Raw genomic sequence first — 21,627 nt, 5'->3', positions numbered from 1 at the left:
TCCCCCAACCACACACATTTCTCTAAGACTGAAGATTCAGAAAAAGATGGATCATGAAAGGGGCTTTACTATTAAACTATCCATTTATTCCTCTTTTATGCCCCCTCAAAATAAAAAAATCCCATATTTCCTCTCCCAAATGTCAGTTTTGAGCTGACGCAAAATTTCACTGCAGAGAGAGGTATATATAAACAGCTGGAGGTGCAAAGATCAGAAGAACCACTGTTCAGTGCCCCTACAATACTGCTCTATAACATAATGAAGACAGTTAATCTCCTCCTCCCTCCAGTCCTCTAAAAATAACAAAAGAAATCCCAACCATCCCACACAATTAAACTTTAAGCAAAACTAACACAAAACCCAAAATCCTCAATGAGGCATTGCCATACTTCAGACAATGAAGCATTTTCACAAAGACTCAGTAAGTAAAGAAGCAAACACTTGCTGAACAGGGTTCTATATAGTTAACAATTGGGGGTAGGGAGACTTCAAATAACAAACCTACCTTCTGAGTAGATTCCTTCTTTTTCTTATCCTCTTTCTTCCTTTTCTTGTCTTCCATTAACTGTTCTTCCCTTTCTTGCTCCTTCTCTCTGTCAAAACCAAATAATTTATCAAGACACAGCCGAACTGTGCGCATGCACACACATTCACACTCATTCTCTCTCCATTCCTCTGCCAAGGAAAGTGAGCTGAAACAACAGACTTAGATCTCTGCCATCTCTAATCTGACAGACAAGAGAACATGGGCAAATATTTTAGTCCATTCAGAATCTGCTCTTGGGGGTTTATATCAAACCCAGATTGTAATTTGTATTTGGTAGCTCAATATGGTCCCAATCGTACAACTTGTAGTGCACGAGAAAACCCCTTTACCTACAGAATGTCCCATTCAAGTCAACCCTTGTACACATTAAGTACATGCCTGCCAAAAGCCTGAGGAGGATTTTTTTAAATGCTTATGAAATTGAGCTGTACTACCTGTATTATTTCCTGAAAAATCCTGTGCATTTTTCCCCTGACAAAACACAGAAACTGTAATTTCTAATATATAATGATTTGGTCTCATATGGCATTTATCTTCACAAGTGGAAGATTGTTCATTTGCTTGTAGCTATGTCATTTGTAAGCCATTAGGTGTGTCATATCAAATCTAAAACATCATTTATTATACAAAACTTTAATTTCTAGGATATTGTACCCACCTACAGTATTTTTTGTGATTAAGCATACATTAAAAATGACTTTCCAGGGGATCTTTTTTCATGGGCTCCCTCCTCCCCCCCCCAAAAAATTATCTTGGGCAGATGCTGCCGTCGTCATGCTATCATCTTTGTTGCTATGTTTTCTATTAAATATGAATGTGCCAGAAAATGATTGGTTAATTCACCACATCTATGCTACAGGGTGAGCTGTTTCTATGGTGAGTCACATTTTCATCTGATTGGCGATCTTAATCTACTCCAAGGGAATTTGGACCAACAAGATTTCAACTTGCCTGGAATAATTTCATTCTACTAGGTGGAGTTTAGGACAACTAATGTAAAAAAATCTGATGGCTGATGAAGGTATGAGGGTTTTGGGGGGATAGGGTGTGCAAAGGAAGCAGGAAGACTGTATCCCATACATTTTGAAGATGACAAGTTTCAGAGTAACAGCAGTGTTAGTCTGTATTCGCAAAAAGAAAAGGAGTACTTGTGGCACCTTAGAGACTAACCAATTTATTTGAGCATAAGCTTTCGTGAGCTACAGCTCACTTCATCGGATGCATACTGTGGAAACTGCAGAAGACATTATATACACAGAGACCATGAAACAATACCTCCTCCCATCCCACTCTCCTGCTGGTAATAGCTTATCTAAAGTGATCACTCTCCTTACAATGTGTATGATAATCAAGTTGGGCCATTTCCAGGACAAATCCAGGTTTTCTCACCCTCCGTGAGTTTGTGGGGGGGAGAGGGGGGAGGGTGAGAAAACCTGGATTTGTGCTGGAAATGGCCCAACTTGATTATCATACACATTGTAAGGAGAGTGATCACTTTAGATAAGCTATTACCAGCCGGAGAGTGGGATGGGAGGAGGTATTGTTTCATGGTCTCTGTGTATATAATGTCTTCTGCAGTTTCCACAGTATGCATCCGATGAAGTGAGCTGTAGCTCACGAAAGCTTATGCTCAAATAAACTGGTTAGTCTCTAAGGTGCCACAAGTACTCCTTTTCATTTTGAAGATGGACAGTAGCTTACAAATATAATTTACCATGTTTCTTCATGAGGAAAGAGATTCAATTGGCAGATATACACAAAATATTCAGACTATTTTAATTTACATTAATGCATAGCACCGTCAGATTTATAAAGCTTTGAAATGCATAACAGTTAACACATAGATGTGTTTACATTGTACTGGAATAGGCAAAAGACATACGGCCGTTGACTGAAATGCTTATGCCACAGAAGTATAAGAATTTAAAAATAAAACTCAAATTTACTTTAGTATAGGACTACAAATTCCCCAAAATAAAGTGCCCTCTCTTGTGAATAGGTTTGAACAAGAAAGTTGAATAAATATCTAGTATCCCTTCATCAGAGATAGCTACTCCACAGAGGTTTCCTCCCAAAGGCTAGCCTACTTCAGTCGGCTTCTAAATTTGCACTCCCACATGCTATTACCACACTCATGTGTACAGAAAGGCATTTGTGTAACCAATCACTGAATTTGCACATATAAAATCAGAAACCACTTTTTGAACAATTCCTTTTCTGAAGCCTGATATAGACCAAGATTTTAAGATGCTCTCTTTGCGCATGAAAGCCATAAGGGTTCCAGGGAGATTAACAGAACAATTGTCTGGTTTCCTGATCTCAGGCTATCCTGCTGAAAAGAGCCACCATCCTTCGGTCTATGAGCAAATGGAGTGCACACAGACTGGCACGTCCCCATTTCACAGAATTCAAAGCAAGTATTTCATGTCATGCTGACACACCCAAAGTCTAGTAGTTTATAGACCAGCTCAGTTCTCACTCTCTCCTTTGCTCTACAAAATGTCAAAGTGCACTTTCCAGCTCCACGCCCTGGCAACGAAAAATCCCACCGTTTTTCAGTTGTACTGACAAGCATATGATAGGGAGTGAAGAGGAGCACCTACTCTATACTAGCATAAAATTAAAGAGTAAAAACTAAACACATTTTCATTTTTGCTTGAACCTGTGTTTGTAACCAAAATATAAATCAAACTCTCTGTTCTGATACTTGGATTTTAAGCTATTAAAACAGAATCAGGGTTTGTTCTTTCATGCTGTAAAGACATTTTAAAATCATGTAGTATAAAGTATGCTTTCTGGTCTATGTGTGTCAGTTATAAATAGTACCATTACTGAAAAGCAATTATTTCTAGTAGTATGTGCAAGATGTTAAAGAGCTGTACAAAAGGATCTGCTGAAAGAGACACTAAAAATGTAATTCAATTACAACAACTTGCGATGTCAAAAACACCAGACTTAGCAATAGTGGACAGCGGAGTCTAACATCAGGCTATATAAGTTTCTCTTTTAAAGTAGTTTTCCTCCTTTTGGAAGTGGACGGGCAAGGATTAAATGTGTAGAGAAAGAAATCAGGACAAGAATTCCGTGCAGTCAGGAACCTAAAGCTGAAGATATACTTTACAACAGGCTGTAATCGAAACAGCTAGGGACAGTGGCTTTGAAGATTATAAATTGAAGATCTAGCTGTAGTTATTCGCTTTAGTGAGGACATACAGAATGGAAGGTGATTACAGGAGATGCCTGCCTTCGGGAGTACATGGGAAATTAAGCAAAAGGAATTAGTGTTAAGACTCTGGAGAACCTCCTGTCTTTGAATTACTTAACCTCTCTTTCATTCTATGAGCTATTTTACAAGGATATTTTAATATTTTACAAAGATTATGCTTATCAGAACATCTGTCAAAAACTGCGGTAACAAATAAAAACAATATTTTGTAATTATTTAGGCCCTGATTCAGCAAACGTAAGCATGTGCTTACATTTCACTGAGTTCAATGGGATATAAGCATTTGCTAAAGTGATTTGCCGAAGTGAGGCAGAATACAGAGGATCCCAAACTCTTGACAAACATGAATTAAGCCTCACACCCCTGGGAGGTAAGAAATTATCCCTGTGTAATGGATGGAGAATCTGGGGCCCATACAAACAGCTGAAACTGCTGTATTACACCAAGTGCTGTCAAACACACAAGTGAAAAAAAGGAAATAAACCGGAGAAAGTGTTCTGTTACAATCTAATAGCACTTAGATCTCTTCCATCTCTAATCTGACAGACAAGAGAACATGGGCAAATATTTTAGTCCATTCAGAATCTGCTCTTGGGGGGTCTATATCAATTTATAATATTGATTATATTAAATGCTATAACAATAATAGATATAAAATTTCATACAAATGTGACTTTCAAATTGAAAGTGTCCTACAACTTCTCTATCAGGATCACATGGGAAGCCTGTAAAAAGCTGCAAACAGAACCCAGGAATCCAGTCTACCAGTGCTTTTCTCCCATTCAAGGGGTCCAGAGTACACATGTGTTACGCCTAGTGACTGACTGCTTTGACTGAAAAGTTCAACATTGGAAGATAATGTATTAGTTCTAAATTAGTAAACAAAGTAATACAATGGCATGGGGGTCCTGTTTTTGTTTGCAACACAGTTATCAGTAGATCGACATCACATCTCTGAAAAGAAAGTTTGCTAAGCTGCAAGGAAGAGCAAGCATTTTACTCATCTTTACAAAAGCCTGTGTATATTTTAAAAGTTCTATCAATCCAACAGCTGTGCTGTACTATTTCTGCAAAATCTCATATTTGTAACTTTTTATTGTAAATAAAATCATTTTAGTGGCATACAATAAAATTCAATTTTCATCTTTAAAAATAAGCAGTAATTCATCTTGACACTTTTTAAAAGAAGGGAATTTGTGGGTTTTAATCCCTCAACTTCATTTTATGCTTTTAAAAAGTATCATAAAATGGGGACTTAATACATTCACAATATCTTCTTATTAAAGTCTTGAGGACAACCACTTTTGCCTAAAACAGCACTGAGAAGCAGCATTTATTTAAGTCAGAAAGAAAGGCAAACTCTCCAGCTGGTCCACAACTATTTTATAGTATTTTATTAAGAGCTTCTAAATTATCTAACAATAAAGGAAGAATGGCCCAGATTTTCAAAAGTGATTAGGGAGCACTGAACACCTATCCTCTGAAATTCAGGCTCTATTAGTATGTTTCAAGTTTGGCACCCAAAATCACTTAACTGTTTTGAAAATCATGGCTTTTATTAAATTTAGCAGAAAATTTGTATTTTTATTTCTGAGAAATCTGTATGTACCAAAGATTCCTATTGTCCTTATTGTCACACTGCCTCTGACACAGAAAGATCACACAAGCTTTCAGAAGTTCTCATGTCCCCTAACTCAAGGCAGAAATGCACATGTCAGAGCTTCTGACCAGTAAAGAGTGTATGTATATGCACATATATAGGTAAAATGCTATATATTGGTCTCTATATAAAAGAGAAACTATATAGTCTACATTTAAAGTGACAACTAGGACTAAGAATATGCACAAGATGGAAGATCAACATCACAATACATAAGCAGGAAAGGTGGATTTCTAGGAGTTCAGAAATAGACTCAGCACAGTGCCAAGCAACACTTCATAACTGTATGAAGCAAGCTTTGTGTGTTTACCCTGCAGACCCTAAAAAAAGATGAGCAATTTGGGTGCTGGCATTCTTCTACAAAATAGGTGTTCCAACAGTATATCTTCCCTACAGATTTAACTTCAGTTATCTACACTCCCATAAGAGCAGCTACAATGCAAAAACACCACCAAAGCTGCTGTGTCCATGCTGGTGCTGCATGCATTCGAGAGTGGCATTAAGACTTGTAGGGGGACATACCGTGGTTATTTTCACTGCAGTAAACTGAGTCACTTCATGAATTCTTTTCCAGTCAATTGTAGGAGAACTTGTCTGTCATTTCTGGACACACAGGGGAACGGTAGAAAGGTGCTGGAGCACTCAAGTGGAGCAGACCTGCATCCACAGTGTAGAGCCATCAAGTTAGCTATTGATGAGCTGTGCTAACTCAGGCTTTAGCCTACCCCGACAGGCCTGGCAACTCGAGTTAAAAATACCACCCCACTCAGGTTAAATGTTTGTGTGTGCTGACAGGACTTGAGTTACAGGTAGTATCTGAGATCACTTGATGCTTGTTTTTGCTGCACAGTTATCTCTGACAGTTCCAGACAATCAGTGAGAAATGCAAGACAACCACTGGAAACGGGCTACAATTTTCAAACTTGAGTGCCTAAAATAGGAACTCAATCCATACTTGGGCACCTAAATAAAAGTGGCTAGATTTTCAGAGATGCCAAACACCCAGAACTTCCACTGAATTCTGTCAGTACAAATACCAGCTAACTCAGCAGCTCTTAAAAATCAATTTTTTTAAACATAATGAACTTTAGGTAAAAAAATAGCCCATGTAAGAAATCTGGTCGTGCAAATCAAAGAGTATGTCTACACAGGAATAAAAAACCTACAGCTGGCCCAGGTCAGTTGACTTGGGCTTGCGGGGTTCAGGTTCCAGGGTTGAGAAATAGATGTGTAGACATTCAGGCCTCGGCTGGATGGAGCCCAAGCTCTGGGACCCTGTGAGATACAGGGTCCCAGAGAGCCCAAATGTCTACACAGCGAACTTTAGGCCCACAGCCCGAGCCAGAGCCTGAGTCAGCTGACCTAGGCCAGCTGCAGTCATGCTGCGGGTCTTTTATCCCTGTGTAGACAAACCCCAAGAGGCTCAAAAGGGACTTCGTTAATTGTGTAAACACCATGTTTAAATCCCATAACACTGTGACTATTTCAGATGTGCTGTTATGCTGCACTCTCATAATAAGCCAGACAACTAAAGGCTGTACAGAAATTGAAGTCAAATAACAGAAAGACTAATAAGAAAGTAGTTTAAAGACCAGACCCATTCAAGGTGATAAATAATTTGTTTAGGACAAATGAAGTGTCGTGTTTACAATAGACCAGATATCCTTCAGCATGAAAACACTTTAAATGAGCTCTCCAACTCAATCTGACCATATCAGGTTTCAGAAAAACTGAATGAGAAGCAAATAATTTTTTGTTTGTTTGAAACAGCATCTTTGAGGGAACAGGTCATCCAGATACAAGAGTAACTTTCGTCTCTAAGGTGTGTGACAAAGTTCCTCCTCTACCTTGGTGGGTCTTGCACTTATTGGCGGATTTGCTCGCCTTGGAGCTTCACGGCAGCCCTCAGCTTGGCCGTTCTTCTGAACCCACAGTCCAGGTCAACTCCTCCTGTGTCTGACCAGGAGTTGGGAGGTTTGGGGAGGAACCCGGGCCCACCTCTACTCCGGGTTCCAGCCCAGGGCCCTGTGGAATGCAGCTGTCTAGAGTGCCTCCTGGAACAGCTGTGCGACAGCTACAACTCCCTGGGCTACTTCCCCATGGCCTCCTCCCAACACCTTCTTTATTGTCACCATAGGACCTTCCTCCTGGTGTCTGATAATGCTTGTACTCCTCAGTCCTCCAACAGTACGCGTTCTCACGCTCAGCTCCTAGCACCTTTTGCTCCCAGCTCCTTACACGCACCACAAACTGAAGTGAGCTCCCTTTTTAAACCCAGGTGCCCTGATTAGCCTGCCTTAATTGATTCTAGCAGCTTCTTGATTGGCTGCAGGTGTTCTAATCAGCCTGTGTCTTAATTGTCTCCAGAAGGTTCCTGATTGTTCTGGAACCTTCCCTGTTACCTTACCCAGGGAAAAAGGGACCTACTTAACCTGGGGCTAATATATCTGCCTTCTATTACTCTCCTGTAGCCATCCGGCCTGACCCTGTCACAGGTGCCACAAGCACTCCTTGTTTTTGCTGATACAGACTAACATGGCTACCACTCTGAAACCTGTGTAGTTTGAAAGAGCAACGAGTAAGTCTGTGGTACAACTGCACTATTCTTGCCCTAATGGACAGTGAGCCACTTACAAAATTACTTAAGTCAAGGTCACACCATGGTACTAGCTCAATACAGCTGAGACAACAAAGCCAAAAGTTAGAAGTAGAGTATGAATTTATATAATAAAATCTTAGCACCAGGTAGAGAAAAATGGATACACTCCATTTATTAAGTAAAATTCTATATCAACATAAATAAAAATATTCATACTGCTTTTACTAGATATTTTTAATAGTGTTTAAAATTATTATTCATGTTTTCCAAAGGCAAAAGTTATTTGCCAGTCAGGCAGCCAGCGTACCCTGATTCTTGGCTGAAAACCAAAGCAACGTCACTGTAAGGAGTCTGCTTTCTCCAAAGAGCATATCTGGAAGAACTGATATGCTTTTATCATAGTAAAACATCATGAATTTTAAGTTGCTGTAGAAAGTAACCAGACTACAGTATATTTAAACCACTAAGAGTATTTCTCTTTAAAGGCAGACTTCTCACAGACAATATTATTCCATGTCCCTGTCAAATAACGAGGTATTATTTTTTCTCTGTTGAGCGCCATCTATAGTCATGGGAATCTACTTTAGAAGATGTGGTCCCTGCCCAAAGAAGCTTATAATTTAAAAAAACTGGACAGAAAATACAACTCATACACAAGACACCTGATGACCAGTGACTGGAAGGTTCAATCTCACAGCTGTGTAGCTGGTTTTGTTTGATTTTAATTTCACTTGTGGGTTATCAAAGGGGATTTAGTGAACATAACTCAGCAGAAATTAAAACATTTTCTTTATTTGTTACTTAAAAGAAAAATTCAAAAGTAATAAATGGCCATTATTAAAACTCAACAAGTTTCCTGTTTCCCCTCCTACTCCTACAGAACCATACTATTCAGATAAAAGTATCACATAAGGAAACAAGTGGTTAACTTCTCACAAGTATTGATAACTCAATGCAACATCACGAGCATATCTCACAGTTACCACAGCATGCCCCACAAACCAGTACAAAACACTGAAAAACAATCATTCCTAACATTGTAGAAGCATCTTTTAAAGCGAAAGGGGTGCTTTTATGTTATTGGTTTGAATTCGGCCTGGGTTAGTAATATGAAAGGGATTACAATACCATCCAATGGCCATTTGCCAAAACAAAATGAATTGCAGTGTCCATATCACAAAACACAACTTTTACAACTGCCCCCTCCTTCTCAGTCTCAGCAGAAAAAAAGGTTAATTAGCGAACAGGCCACAGAGAACGGCCTTCACTCTCACTTCAAGAGGTAGTCTCTCTACAAGTCAGGTTCGAAGTATCTCGGCAGGGAGATGAGGTCAGTGTATGAAAAAAAGCAATATTACTGCCTTAAATATACTCATGAAGGACAGGTTAAATTCACCAGCTTCTGAGCACTGAATTCACTTTAGAAATAATACTGGGACGAGGAATGGTCTGACTGTCTAGTGATAAATGCTCTGATCTATCTCTGGGGAGACTTAAGTTTGATACTTGTTCCTGTTTTCTTGTTTCCCAGGCTGAGAATACTGCAAAAGCAAGAAAATTCAATGCTTGCTTATATGCACAGGGGTACCAGATTTAACTAAAGTGTGATTTTAAACAAATTTAGTTAAACCTGTACAAACAGCTGTGTGGACATTCTTATTTCAGTTTAAACCAGGCTTTATTTTGGTTTGGTTTAAATAGAGGAGGAACAGGTTTAAACTAAACCAAAATGAGCCATTCAAAATAAGAGTCCACACAATGGTTTGCACACCAGTTTAACTTATCTGATGTAGACAAGGTCACAGATCCTCAGGAAAGAAAGTGCCTTGTTCTACTCAACAGCAAGTCATCAGGCCTATTAAGGAGCAGATGTAACTAATTTGAAAGGGACAGTTGTTCATTTGGCCACTGTCTTCAGAAGAATGGTGTCTGATATGCCCCGAAGATCTTAATGGTATCTGGAAGGAAGAGGGGCAAGCCATAGTCTTAAAATGTGGATTATAATGATGTTTCAGGTACAGTCAAAGATAGAGAGGAAAAATATATGGGAAAAAGTTAGGGCATTTGTTTCTATTTGTATTTAATTATATCAACAGAGTTAAAGCTCCTGTAGATGTTATCCACAGTAGATTAAATTAGCCAAGGTACAGCCAATTAAAGAGACATGATCAAAGTTCTAAAATTTGAGCAATGTTTCCTCCTCTCCCTCCCCTTCTCAGTTCGCAAAATCCACATAGAATTCATTATTTCTCCTAAACAGCAAATAGGGAGTGGTGGAAGCTGCCAACATATATGTGCATTCATAATAGAAAAACATTGATAAAATGAGTCAGATTTTAAAAAGGTGATCAAAATAATTTTAGAAAGTTTATTTACTGAAGTATCCACTAAAGTCTAGGTAACTAAAACCTCCATCGCTTCCATTTATTTAAAAAAATGCTAGCACTACTATACACCTATTCAGGACTTCAAAGGTTCAAAACTATCTGCTAAACAATTTGATTTGATTTGTTTAGAAGAGAACTTCGTGTTGGTGAAAGACCCATTATCTAACCTTATGGATAGTTTTTACCTAGAGAGAACTTCTGTGGCTATGAAACCCACAAACACTAGGTAGAGTGAAGAATGAATAACTCATTTACCACAACAAATTCAACACACTGAAATCTGAGACTCATAAGGGAATCAGGCTGCAAAAAAGCTTGTTTGGTGACCATTGGTGGCCTTCAGAGAAGAAAGTAAAAGGGTTGAGATCACTCTTTGTAAACCACAAACTGTCTCTTCCCTTCAAAAAAAAACCCATCACAAAAAAACAACTACCTTATTATAAACAGAATTCCACGGTAATAGGAGAGGGTCTACCTGGCAAAAGATCCCCCTCTCTCTCTTCCACCATACTCTGGGTAAAGTCTTCTCTTCAGCCCTGCAGTAGCAATTGGGAATGAGCCTTTGGAAGGCTGAATTTTCACTTTAAGCAGCAGGGCTGGCCTTAGGGAAAACGGTGCCCTGGGTGAACTTGTACTTTGGCCCCCTGGCCCAACTGCCTCCCCCGCCATTGCCCCTAGGCCCCACTGCCTCCCCGACCTCCACAAATCCCCCCTAGCCCCCATTACTTCCCAAGAATTCCTCACTCATACCCCCTGGGCCCTGCTGCCTCCCCAGACTCCCCACCCACCCCATTGCCCCCAGGCCCCGCCGTCTCCCCCACTGCCCCAAGCCTCCTTCCATGGCCTCAAACCCCAGACCTAGCCCGTTCCTTGCCTCTTGACCATGGATGGTGACCCCTGATCACAGCACCCTGGGCAGTTGCCCACGTCGCCCACCTCACCATAAGGCTGGCCCTGTTAAGAGGGACTCTACTAAATTGAGACTGAGGGCATGTCTACACTGGCAGAGTTACAGCGCTGCTCAGAGCACTGAAGGGAAACTGCTGTTGTGTGTTCACATTGTCAGCTGCCTGCGCAATAGCATGTTCACACTTGCAGCACTTGCAGCGGTATTCGGAGCGGTGCACTCTGGGCAGCTATCCCACAGAGCATCTCTTCCTCTTCTGCCGCTAAGAGCTGTGGGAAGGCGGGGGGGGGGTGTCACGGGGCATCCTGGGTCCTGTCTCAATGACCCATGATGCACTGCTTCGCATCCCAGCGATCCTTGTGCTTCTGTCCACATTTGGCACCATCTCTCAACGGTTTATGTATTGCGCGCCCTGCCTCTTTGAGCTACAGGAATGGATCCCGAACTGTTGACCAGTATGCTGCTCGCTCTGACCAACAGGTCACAAGTGGCAGTGGAGTTATTCCTTAAACTAAAAAGGCAAGAGGAGTGCAACATTGATTTTACCACGCGCAGTAGCTACGACACGAGATTGCTCGTGGCATTCAAGGAGATGCTGACCACGGTGGAACGCCACTTTTGGGCTGGGGAAACAAGCACTGAATGGTGGGATCACATCGACATGCACGTCTGGGATGATGAGCAGGGGCTACAGAATCTTCGGATGAAGAAAACAACATTCATGGGACTGTGTGATGAGCTTGCCCCAGCCCTACGGCACAAGAATGAGAGCTGCCTTGCCACTGGAGAAGCGCATGGCAATTGCACTGTGGAAGCTGGTTACTCCAGACTGCTACCAATCGGTTGCTAATCTTTTTGGAGCGGGAAAGTCTACTGTTGGACTTGTGTTGACAGAAGTGTGCAAGGCCATTAATTGCATCCGGCTCCAAAAGACCATGACTCTGGGCAATGTGCGTGACATTGTAGATGGCTTTACACAAATGGGCTTCCCTAACTGTGGAGGTGCGATAGATGACACGCATATTCCAATTCTGGCACCAGACCACCTAGCCACTGAGTACATTAATCACAAGGGGTATTTCTCAATGGTTCTCCTGGCGCGTGTGGATCACCATGGTTGTTTCAGAGACACTAATGCAGGCTGGTCCAGAAATGTGCAAGAAGCACACATCTTTCAGAACACTGGCCTATTCAGGAAGCTGCAAGCAGGGACTTTCTTCCTGAACCAGAAGATCACCATAGGGGAAGTCGAAATGCCCACTGTGATCCTGGGAGACCCCGTCAACCCCTTGATACCGTGGCTTATGAAGCCATACGCAGGGCAACTTGATAGCAGCAAGGAGCGGTTCAACAACAGGCTGAGCGAGTAGAGAATGACTGTTGAGTGTGCTTTTGGCCATTTAAAAGCCCGCTGGCGCTGCCTCTATGAGTAGCTGGACCTGGACGATGACAATATTCCTATGGCTAGAGATGCATGCTGTATGCGCCATAATATTTGTGAAAGGAAGGGTGAAATCTTCACTCAGGGCTGGATCGCAAAGGCTCAGCACCTGTAGGCTGAGTTCGAACAGCCGGAGACCAGGGCTTTTAGAGGGGCACAGCACAGGGCCACAAAGATCAGGGATGCCTTGAGGCAGCAATTTGAAGCTGAAAGCCATTAATGTTGATATGCTTGGGAGTGCAGTGCTTGTAATGCTAGGATGATGCAGTATGTGGGTTTAAAATAATTGTATGTTGTTTTGCAGGGCTCTTTTTGCTGTCAATTAATAGAATAAAGATTGCTTTCAAACCAACACAATTCTTTTATTAAAAAACAAACCGGAGGAGAGAGTCAAACAAAAAAAAAACGCATCAGCAGTGAGGGGGATGGGGGAAGGGAAGGTCCCAGGAGGAGGAGGGGTCCCGGGACAGCTAAAGACTTACGTATGTCCAGGGATCATATCCAACATTCTCCTTTGGAGTACAATGCAGTGGATACTGTATTTCAGCAGGGCCAAACTGCAGAGGGATGGGTGTTGAGTGGAGTGGGTAGTGGGAGTCCGCAGTGCTGGACTGTGAGGGGGGAGGAATGGAATGTTGCAGGTATAGACTGGAGCCAGGAGGTTGATAAGAGTGTGTTGGTGGTGTCTGAGGGGCACATGGGAACAGTTTTGTGACAGCAGCTGCAGGGGAGAGAGGGCGTGGAGCTGCTCTATTTGAAGAGCTAGTATCGCCTGCAGCGTGTCTGCTTGGCGCTCCATAACATTTAAGAGATGCTCCATGGCTTCATTCTGGTGTGCCACGTTCTCTTTTCAGTCCTCTTCAGTCTCCTCTTCTCGCTGTCCCACCACTCCTTCAGTTCCACTTTCTCAGCGATGGAATGTATCATAACATCACACAGAAAGTCCTCCTTAGTTCTTCTTGGCCGCTTTCTAATTCTGCGCAGCTGTTCAGCCACTGATAAAGAGGGAGGCTGCGCTCCCAAGGTCATCTGTGAAGTTTAAACGCAACATTTTACAGCAGCAGTATTGTTTGCAACACAGAAAATACTGACTCAGTGCTTTAAAACACAGCCAATACTCACACACCTGTCATTAACTGGCTAACCCCAGGCAAGCACACATGTGCCACAAGACCCCCAAAATGGTGAGTAGCTGCAGGGGCAGGGTAAATCAACGTTCCCGGTCCCTGCAGTACACTTGGCACATGGCTCTTGGGGAGAGCCAGCACTGTAGCGAGGGCCTGATAATCATTCCTGTCCCTAGACTTTCCACAGGATAATGGAAGATATCTCGCTGCTAAGGGTGAGCAGGAAATCAAGTGAGGGTCTTCTCCAAGCCTGTGGCTTCCGCCCTGGACCCTATGTGGCTCGCCTGTGTGCGGCAATGCCCCCCACCCCACCCCACGACAGCACAGTGCATGGAAAAGTTACTGTTAATGGGCCAAGAAACTAAGCAGCTCTGCCGAGGAACCTGCGGCAGCGGATTGCCCAGTATCTCCATGAGAGTTTCCTAGAGATCTCGGAGGTAAGATCCCTGTGAAGTGAAGGAGTCAATCAACAGCCTGTTCCACCGCTCAGACTAGGCATGCAGTGGGAGTCAAGCATTGCTTTCTGCAACCCTCCTGATTCCGACAAATCACTTCAGAGATTCCCAAAATCAGATCCACTTACCAGGGGCCTCCTCTCCCGTTTGCACTTCGCCAAGATCCAACTATTGTGACTGGCTAGCCTCCTCCAGGGTAGAAAAGAGCTCTGGGCTGCATACATCTCTGACCTCTAAGTCATCCTCTGCCTCTGGGTCCCCCTCCCCCACCACATCCTCATCCAAGATTTCCTCATCCTGGGCTTGGTCCACTCTTGACTGGCATGCGAGCCACCAAAGTATCCACAGTGGTCTTCGCAATGGAAGTGGGGTCACCACTGAGTATTGCGTCCAGCTCCTTGTAGAACCGGCAACTCGTGGGCACAGCACCAGAGCAGCTGTTTGCCTCCCATGTCTTGTGGTAGGCGTTCTGCAGCTCCTTCACTTTGACCCTGCACTGCAATGTGTCCCGGTAATGTCCCCCTTCTGTCATGCATCGTGAAATCCATCAGTAGGTATCATCATTCCTATGGCTGAAGCACAGCTGGGACTGGACAGCCTCCTCTCCCCAAATGCTGATAAGGTCCAGCAGCTTGGCACTGCTCCAAGCAGGGCATCGCCTGATGTGTGGAGCAGGCATGGCCACCTGGAAAGATGCACTGAGACCAATGCAAGCATCACCAAGCAAACAGGAAGGGGACTTTCAAAATTCCCAAGGAATTTAAGGGGTGGGGCTGACTGTTGGTCACCTGAGGGCAGGGCAGTAGAGTTCAAACCAACGACCAGAGAGGTGAGAACAGGCATTGTGCAACACTCCCGGAGGACCACTGCAGCGCTGTAATCAACCATGATGTCTACCCTACCACCACAGCGCTGTAGCCCCGGCGCAGAAAGCTGTACGCCTCTCGTTGGGTTGTTTTTTTTTTTTAAAGCACTACAACTGCGCAGTTTCTGTGCACTAAGTGGCTTGGCAGTGTGTAAAGTTTGGGAGTTACAGCGCAGAAAGCTGCTTTACTGAGCACAAACCTGCCAGTGCAGACAGGGCCCAAGAGCTAGGGATTCTGCCTTACACCACTTCCCAAAGATCAGTGGCAACTTGTCAACTCCCTCTCTCCACTGCTCAACCAAAAGCAGAAAAAGAATGAAAGGTGATAAGCCTCCAGGAATACAGAGCTTAACACCTATATGGGAGGTGATAACTGCTCTGTAACAAAAAGATTATCACAGTGGAATCCAATCTATGAATAGACTGAAGCTTCACTTGTATATACTGTATTATGAAAGGTTTCAGAGTAGCAGCCATGTTAATCTGTATCTGCAAAAAGATGAAGTGAGCTGTAGCTCACGAAAGCTTATGCTCAAATAAATTTGTTAATCTCTAAGGTGCCACAAGTACTCCTTTTCTTTTTGTCTATTATGAAAGTTATTCATTTTTGAGAAGAGGTGAACCAGTTCAGCTGCACCCATCATTGATACCACCATCAACCAATTTTTGTAATACAGACATGACTTAAGAGAATACGTGGTTTTCTGGGTTCTTCTGTTTTCCAAATTAACGTTTATGAAATTAAAATTCAATTTCTGTCCTTAGGAGAAATTTTGCAGCTTATGAGACTTCTCTCCGCTATGCTATCCAAAAGAAACGTTTTACCTATTTCATTGTGCAAACAGAAGTACTTTGGGAATCCTACTTTGCCACACAACATGGGGCTTGAAATGAATGCAGGCTATCTGGGAAAAATGCCAGATGTCAGTTAAAAGATCTCTTATTAACCTGCAAGTAAAGCACGCACAAGTATTTGCCAGCATGGTTTTGTACTAAAGGGTTATAAAACTAGAAGGGTTTAGGACATTTACAATCCCAGGAGGTCCACATACCAGTAGAAAAGCTATTAGCTGGAAACTTAACAGAAAAACGGTTTCACAGGCCCCATCCTTACCGAGGATTTTTGGGGATTTCTAACTGGTTAGGTTCTCAGAATACACAAAAGAAGTGAAACTTTTCCTACCATATATGCTACCCTTCCAGATTTCTGATTCAAGAATCCTACAAGCATTTTAACATGAAACAGACAAGTAGAATGAACAAGTATTTTTGTAGTTAAAGGGACGGAGAGAGAGTGAGAGTCAGGCATTAGACTGAGTCAAGTACTAAATTCTGTTCGCAGCTCTGCCAATGACTCACTTGTGACTTTAGGAAGTTACAACCTTGCTATGACTCAGATTTCCCAACTGTAAAAGTGGCAATAATACTTATAACTTTTGTGAAGCACTCTGATAACTACAGATCAAGGTATGTATGTTCTAAATATCATCTCTGGACAGCAGTTAAAAAGCATACTGTAAAACCTCACAGTAGCGAAAGTAATGCTGGCTACTACCTTAGATGACAAACTTGTTACTGTATATTTTAAATGCCCGATGTAGGACAACAAAAATCTTCATATAAAACAATGCTACTGCTGAACTCAGGAATTTTGGGATGAGATATATTATTTGGGGTGATCATCACACAGCACTCAGGCCAATTATTATGCATATCATAATCAAAAGTAGGATATTCAATTAGAAAAGTTCACTAGCAGAGAGTAATGTAGTTTTATTAAACCAAATGCCTGCCAATCAGTAACTGACGTGCTACTGTAAATATTATTCTGAGCAGAAAATCCAGTTAAAAACTGGTCTGTAAAAGTTATTAGGTAGTACCACCACTAGTTAAATAATCTGGTTTGAAATGATGTTAGACATTCCTTCAGACAGAACTATTATAATTATTTATATTATATTACTATAGCATCCGCGGCATCGAGGCCCTACTGTGCTAGGTGAGACCAAAAAAAAAAAAATTCCCTGCCTCATAGAACATAAGTGGTATCTTATCATTCTTACCCAAAACAAAATATATTTAAGAGTTGCAAAGACCTAAAATAACAGGAATCAAGTCCAGAAATCTGAACACCTAACATGTTTTGCAGAAAATATATCACCATAAGCTATTTAAATACAATGAACGTTTTCGTGATAGGCTACTCAAGGGTCAAACAAAAGTATGCTGGTTAATGAAACAGCCTTATACAAATGTGGAATGGCTCAGTACTCAATATGTTTGGGATATTTTGGGGTGCTCTCTTAAGATGGCTGCATACTAAAGGTTCATTATACAGGTTTTACTACAGCTAATCTGAATCTATTTTTAGTTGCTTTGCAAAATAAAACATTACACTAACTTGTTGCTATGAAAACCAAAATATATCTTACTCAAAAGAGACTAAATAGCTTTGCATATTTATTCAGATTAATACATTATGGTAAAATTGTGCATTTACAGGGCTTCAAGGTGCCACAACAACATTTAATTTATCAAAATATGACTAAGCTATATTACTATTTTAATTGCATTAAACCACTAAAACCAGAATGTGTTAGAATTTTACTAGTTGAAAAATACATCTTTGCCTTGTTCCATACCCACAAACTTGTTACTCATCTGTAAGGCCGCCAATCTTTCATGGAGGTCACAGAAGTCACAGAAGTTCCGGAAAGTCACGGAATCCGTGACTTCTGCAGCTGCAACTATGCCCCGCCCCCCCCCCCGGAACAGCAGAGGCAAGGTCCCAGGCCTCTCCCCACCTCCAGAAGCAACAGCGTCCGCTGGAGTGCGCACGCGCACACATACACACACGCTCCACCATAGCAGGTAAGATATAGTTAAGGGCATTTTTAGTAAAAGTCATGGACAGGTCACTGGCCATGACTTTTTGGTTATTGCCCGTAACGTGTCCATGACTTTTACTAAAAATACCCGTGACTAGATCATAGCCTTACTCATCTGTTATAGACAGAGCTCATAGCACCACTTATTAGTTAAGGTTGCTCAATACGTTCCACTGAATAATGAAGTTTGGCAAACAATTCAGACTGAAATTTTCCATGCTGAGTATCTGCCTCAAGCTGATTTGGGTGGTTCTCCCCCCCACCCCCCAAATTTTGAACAAAAATGATCCAGCCATTTCTGAAAGAGAAGTTAAGGAAAAAATGTTGTTTTGCTCATGTTAAAAAAAAATCACCACAACCATTTAATTGAGAAGCTGTAGTACTTCCATGCCTTAGGAGCAGGGAATTTAAATTTGGCAATGGAGGGTTGGGGGTTCACCCTGGGACCAGGGATGTGTTTTTTTGTCATTCATGTGAAAAACTGCCCAAGTTTGGCCCTGTTACAAGCTCTTAAAAAAAAAATATCTGTTTGGACATGCTCAGTAATAGCTTGTTAGGGTTTGGCAGCTATATTTTCTTAATTTTTCTGGCATCACGGATGCTCCATAAACCAGAGCTACAAGGCTGGGCAGGACTTTCCTTGCAATTGCTCCTCCTGGCAGCCAGGGCCACTGTGATGCTGGGCACTAGAACAGCGAAAGGAGATTCTTTCTTCATTTGCTCTCAATGTTCTTCCCCTCCGCATTTGAGTCAAGATTGGGACTCAGCAGGGGGAAACTTGGACAAGGACCTTGGATGCAGGGTGGACTGGGATTAGGTAAGCAAGGAAGGCGGACTTCTGTGGGGAAAAAATAGTAGATGATCATGTAATTGAAGTCTATCAAAGTCTACTATAACGCAAATGCACATGAAGATCAAATTAAAGTTGCACAGGCAATCATAATTCTGGTTTTTCTTAGCTTTAAGATGCTTGATTTTGCAACCTTAACATTCTTTTGATGTAGTTTTTTAATGTAACTTTTAGAATGACTCAGACCACAGAGAAATGGAGTCAAACTCTAGTAAGTTGCTTTTTGAGAAGAAGTGAATAGCTTATTTTAAAACCACTAGGCTTTATATAATCAGACAAGTTGAAACTGGTTGAAAAAGAGATCTAACAACTCGAGAACTTGCAAAAAGGAGCTCCAAACATGTACACAGTGTCACTGTTGGTGTTGTCTTTAGGTCATGTACTACCAATTGAAGTGACTGCAAAGCGTCCACTGTCAGGAAAGCTTTAGCCAACTGAAGTTGAGCAGAGATCCTGTGAATTCTATCATCACTGTTGATGCAAGGAACGACTTCTCATAGTTCAGCAGTAGTTCCAAGTAGGGGAACAGAGAGAGGATACAATCTAAGCCTGTTCCAGTCTCCTCCCAAGAGGTGCCTCTGATCAGCTACTAGTTCAGGTATCACCAAATTTGGATTCCCTATGGAATCCCTGTGAATTCCTTAGGTGTGCCATTATTATGCCCAGACAATTGGTGAAAACTTCTCAGTGTCATGAAGAGTCTGAAGGGCAGAACTCTGTATCAGTAATGGTTTGGCTCCACTCTGGACATTAGGTACTTCCTGTGGGCTGGATGGATAGCTATATGGGAAGTACACATCCTGCAAGCTAAGCACTACAAACAAGTCTTGAGCTTGGAGTGATAGAATGACTGAGTCAAGCGTTACCATTCTGAACCTGAGACTGCATATGTATTTGTTGAGTCTACTCAGGCCTAAGATAGGATGAAGATCTCCCCTTTTATTTTCAGAATGAGGAAATAGAAGAAAAAGAAGCTTCTTCCCTAATATTCCTGGAGAACCTGCTCTACGGCTCCTATTAAAACCAATGAGACTACTTTTGTTAGTAATAGGCTCTTGTGAGAAGGGTCCTTGAAGAGGAATGGTGGTGGGGGTAGGAAGTAGTGAGTGCAATTGGATGGGGTAGCCTTGGGCAATAATCTCCAACAACTCCAATAATCTGATGTTACAGCAGACCATGCCTGATGGAATGGGGTGAGGTGGCTTCTGAACATTGAGATCCACGGACTCATTCTCATGCAGCTCATGACCACCTCATCAATTCTGCTGATGAGTCATCACAACAGATCAGGGAAGGCTGTCACTCCCTGTTGCACCTCAGACATTTCCTGGCATAGTAATTGTTTGTCTGTGGTAAGGTGAGGCACCCTGTCTCTGCTGGAGCATGGTTGAGGGTGGTATGCCTTTGATAGGGCAGATGAATATAAATTCCCAAGGAGCATGATGTCTCCTTGGAATCCTTCAGTGAGTGTAGGGTGCTATCGGTCCATCTGCTGAACAGTTCCAAGCCGTCAGAGAGCACGTCCTCACATGTGGCTGGTACCCCATGAGGGATGACTGAAGGTTGGAGCCACCAGACTTTCTGCACTGTCACCTCCGTGGCCATAGATCAGACTGTGGTGTGTATTGCTGCCTGCAAGCACATCATGGCCACTAGTCAGCCTTCCTTTATGAGGTCTTTCAGGTTCCTCTCTGCTTTCATGAGGGAGGTTTGCCACAAAGGGCATTACCATGTTCCCCGTTAGGATGCAGTTGGCCAGCAATACCTGGCAGTTGGCCACTTAAGTGGTGTGAAACCAAAGAAAGCATCTTTTTTCCAAATCTTTTTTCTACATTTGGGATCCTAGTCTTGGTAGATTTTGACTTCTGATGGCTAACATGACTAGGGAACCAAGGTTAGGATAGGTGCAAGAGTATTCTAACCATGAGGGTCTCTGATACCATTTCAACATGTTTCACCATTGGTGTTATAGTAACCTTGTGGCTAGCCCTTGCCAGATCTAGGCAATCCCAACAGGACCAGCAGCCAACAAAATGTCAAACAGCTTGTGGGATTTTTCAGAGATGACTGAAGTCTCAATGTCCAAGGTGTCCGAAATCCATACCACGAGCTCCTGAAAAGCCTTGAAATCACCTAGTGCTGGTGTCAATGCAACCGCCTTGTCCAGGGAAGATAAGAAGAGGTCCTTAGGCAGTGAGAGTGATCATTCAGTTTCTGAATCTCACCCCTCTGTATTTTGGTGACGAAGATCTTGCCAGTGAAGACACAACAGAGGGAGACCTCTTCTTCTGTGAATGAGGGCACCGACTCCTAGAGGCCTGGGAAAGTGGGCCCCAATAATCCTAGTAGGGCCACTGTGGCACTCCATACATGTACAGATGGTCAGCACTGAACCAGTGTTAATCCCAACAGGCCACTGGTCAAGGTCTGGATACATCCTTGGTTCTCTCAGCTCTAATGCTTGAAGTCTTCAATGGAGTAGGTCCATGCTGGACGCCAATGAAAAGGTGTGTACTGAGGATGGCAAGAAGTACACCTCCTTTGTAATGCGTTGCCTGTTGGTAAGATGTTTTCCATGCCAAGGATTACGTCAGTGCTGGTTTGCGACTCTGCCAGGAGTGGCTCCAGTGTGCTTCAAGACTGTCCTGCTGGTGCCAGAGTCGACATCAATAGGA

The 21,627-nt window shown here is 42.4% G+C and overlaps 1 protein-coding gene across 4 annotated transcripts in view; it reads right to left on the bottom strand.

Annotated features, from left to right (window-relative positions):
• The window catches only part of TNRC6B (trinucleotide repeat containing adaptor 6B), a 212,099-nt gene that overhangs the window by 62,812 nt on the left and 127,660 nt on the right, over positions 1–21,627 (bottom strand). For all 4 annotated transcript variants that reach the window (XM_084632991.1, XM_084632989.1, XM_084632992.1 and 1 more), the window contains one exon: positions 506–593. In XM_084632991.1, the coding sequence (XP_084489117.1) occupies positions 506–593 (88 nt within the window). The remainder of the gene's footprint in view (positions 1–505; positions 594–21,627) is intronic.

Source organism: Lepidochelys olivacea (assembly GCF_965140295.1).
Source record: "Lepidochelys olivacea isolate rLepOli2 genome assembly, chromosome: 1".
NCBI classification, from domain to species: Eukaryota; Metazoa; Chordata; order Testudines; family Cheloniidae; genus Lepidochelys; species Lepidochelys olivacea.
The sequence above is the reverse complement of the archived record's forward strand: the minus strand, read 5'-3'. Positions and strand labels throughout refer to the sequence as shown.